This window comes from Pteropus vampyrus, unplaced genomic scaffold (genome assembly GCF_000151845.1).
Source record: "Pteropus vampyrus isolate Shadow unplaced genomic scaffold, Pvam_2.0 Scaffold8, whole genome shotgun sequence".
Lineage (NCBI taxonomy): Eukaryota > Metazoa > Chordata > Mammalia > Chiroptera > Pteropodidae > Pteropus > Pteropus vampyrus.
Window position 1 is genome coordinate 15,535,133 of NW_011888789.1, and position 3,204 is coordinate 15,538,336.

General features: G+C 30.7%; 1 protein-coding gene across 2 annotated transcripts in view; it reads left to right on the plus strand.

Moving 5' to 3' along the window:
• The window catches only part of LOC105300628 (hook microtubule tethering protein 3), a 64,625-nt gene that overhangs the window by 30,457 nt on the left and 30,964 nt on the right, over window positions 1-3,204 (plus strand). For both annotated transcript variants that reach the window (XM_023519841.1, XM_011372938.2), the window contains exon 8: window positions 1,055-1,142. In XM_023519841.1, coding sequence (XP_023375609.1) covers window positions 1,055-1,142 — 88 coding nt within the window. The remainder of the gene's footprint in view (window positions 1-1,054; window positions 1,143-3,204) is intronic.

The following is a 3,204-nucleotide window of genomic DNA, read 5'->3' on the forward strand; positions in this document are numbered from 1 at the left end:
ATGGAAGTCTTATATGGTCTTTCATAATTTTGAACATCGTTACTCTGGATGATCTAGGTTTGGAACCCATAGTGGCAGATTTTTGTTCCTAGTTAGTGCTCTGCATTCAGTTATGCTGCTGTACCATGGACATTTAAAAAAATATATTTGTGAGGAAGGGAGTTTTCATAGATCTGTAGAAGAGAATAGTGATAATTTCTAATGTTCCAAATTATAAAAATTAATGGTACCTTTCTATATTAGGTAGTAGAACTGCAAAATAGATTATCTGAAGAAGCGAAGAAAGCAGATAAATTAGATTTTGAATATAAGCGGCTAAAAGAAAAAGTTGACAGTCTTCAAAAAGAAAAGGATGTGAGTATATATATATAGTAGACATTTGGTTTTGAGCACTGCTAAAATTAAGACATTGATATTTAATTCATGCTTTGACTACATTAATTTCTTCTATTTATATATTTAAAAATTAGAGATCCTGTTTATTTTTTAATTTAAATTTAAAATTTACATTTGTGTTTTGGAAACATCAAAAACAAAAGATTAAAAGAATGTTTTTATTTCCATTCTAATTTCTTCTATATATATTTACTTTTCTCCCACTGTTGCTTCTTTTACATTGTTCTGCTCATGACTTTCTATAAATTTGTGTAGCTTTTCTGCTTTCTGTATGATTATTATAAAAGACACAGTTCTTTTTGTTGTTCAGCATTTTTGAATCTTACAAAAATATTTTCTTTGTCATGATTTTGAATATTTAAATTCTTTGATTTTTCTGTGTTTAATGAAAAGAAAGTTATTTACAGAATAAGATACTGTTAAGGATAGAATAGTTTCTTATGTCTGACTGTGGATAGCATATTGCCTTGTGCATAGTAGATATTTAATATTGTTAAATGGGAAAAATCGTTATCTTTTTCCTTCTATGATCATCTCATAGATCAAAACATGTCCATGTTTTCTACTGTTTAACATTTTATTACATAAAGCAAAGACCACTGATGAATAAACTCATAAAACCTGCAGCTAACTTTTCTTGTTTTTAATGTCCTTACAGAGGTTAAGAACAGAAAGGGATTCTCTGAAGGAAACCATTGAAGAGCTTCGCTGTGTACAGGCTCAAGAAGGGCAGCTCACAACTCAAGGTACAAACATTTCAGTAGCCCAAGCAAGAGTATTCATTTCCAAAAGTATCAGTAAAACCATTAGATTCATTTCAAGATGATTGCACCAGTACATGAAAATGAAAAATTAGTGAAGAGGCCACGAGGTTGATATAAATTTTAAACTGTTACCCAGATTTTACAGCAAACAGTCTGTAGTTATGGAACCTAAAAAAATGTACTTGCCTAATTTATATTTTAATTATATTTAAATATTTGGTTGTATTAGGTCAAAAGCATAAGTATTTATTAAATCATCTCTTAATAATAAACCTGGAAAGTTTTATTCTGGAAAGTTTCTCATAACTTCTTTAAAAATATATCAAACTTTCTAAATTTGTGATTTTTTTTTTCCAGCTGAGATCTGTGGTAGGTAACAATCCTTTAAGGAACTTTTATCCAAAGTAAAAAAGTACTCTTCTCACAGGAAAGGATATCTTGTGTTTATTTAAGACAGTATTGTTAAGATAACAGTACTACAGTAAGCAGTCTACAGATTCAGTGCAATCCTTATTAAAATACCAATAACATATTTTGAGAAATAGAAAAACTCATCTTAAAATTCAGATGAAATCTCAAGAACCACAAATAGCCAAAACAATCTTGAAAAAAGGAAAAGAAAAAAGTTGGAGGACTCACACTTCCTGATTTCAAAATTTAACATATGGTACTCAAAACAGTATGCTATTGGCATAACAGGCATAAGACCAATGGAATAGAAAGGGATATGACCACAATGGAATATGTGGTCAGTTGATTTTCAGCAAGAGCATCAAGACCATTTAGTGGGTGAAAGGAAAATGTTTTCAACAAATTGTGCTGGGAAAGCTGGATATCTACATCCAAAAGCATGAAATTGGTCCCTTATACCATATACAAAAATGAACTCAAAATGGGTCAAATGTGAGGGATGAAACTATAAAACTTTTAGAAGAAAACAGAGGAAAATCCTCATGACATTGGATTTGGCAGTGATTCCTTATAATTGTTACCAAAAGCACAGGCACCAAAAGAAAAAAATAGATAAATTGGACTTCATCAAAATTAAAAACTTCTGTGCATCAAAGGACACTGTGAACAGAGTGACAAGCCACAAAATGAAAAGAAAATGTTTGCAAATCATGTATCAACTAAATGATTGATATCCTGAATATATAAAGAACTTCTACAACTCAGCAACAAAAAAAAGCTAAGTTCACAAATAGGCATAAATCTTGAATAGACATTTCTCCAAAGATATACAAATGATCAGTAAGCATATGAAAAGATGCTCAACATCAATAGTCATTAGAGAAATGCAGATCGAAACCGCAATGAGATACTACTACTTCATACCCATTAGGATGGCTTTTACCAAAAAAGAAAAAGGAAAATAGCAAGTGTTGGTGAGGATGTGGAGAAATTGGCACCCTCATGCATTGCTGATGGAAATGTAAAATGGGGCAGCCACTGTGGAAGAATTTGGTGGTTTCTTAAAAAGTTAAACATGAAATTACTATACAACTCGGCAATTCCTTTCTTAAAAATATGTACCCAAAAGAATTCAAAGCAAGGACTCAACCAGATACCAATGTTCATAGTAGCATTATTTATAGTAGCCAAAACAACCTGAATATCTGTCGACAGATGAATGGTTAAAGAAAATATGGTGTATACATACAATGAAATATTTTTTTAGCCATAAAAAGGAATGAAGTTCTGATAAATGCTGCATGGATGAATTTTCAAAACATTGTGTTAAGTGACATAAGCAGAAACAAAAGGACGAATACTGGTATGATTCTACTTATATGAGATATCTAGAACGGCCAACTTCATTAAGACATAAAGTTTACAAGGGGTTAAGGTAGAAAGAAATGGGGAGTTATTGCTTAACGGTTACAGAATTTATGTTTTTGGTGATGAGGTTTAGAAATAGATGAAGGGATTGTTCTACAACATAGTGAAGTATTAACTGCCACTCAATTATACACTTAAAAATAGTTAAAATGAATAATAATAATAATAATAATGTAAAGCAATTGTGAAATGGTTTTTTACTTCA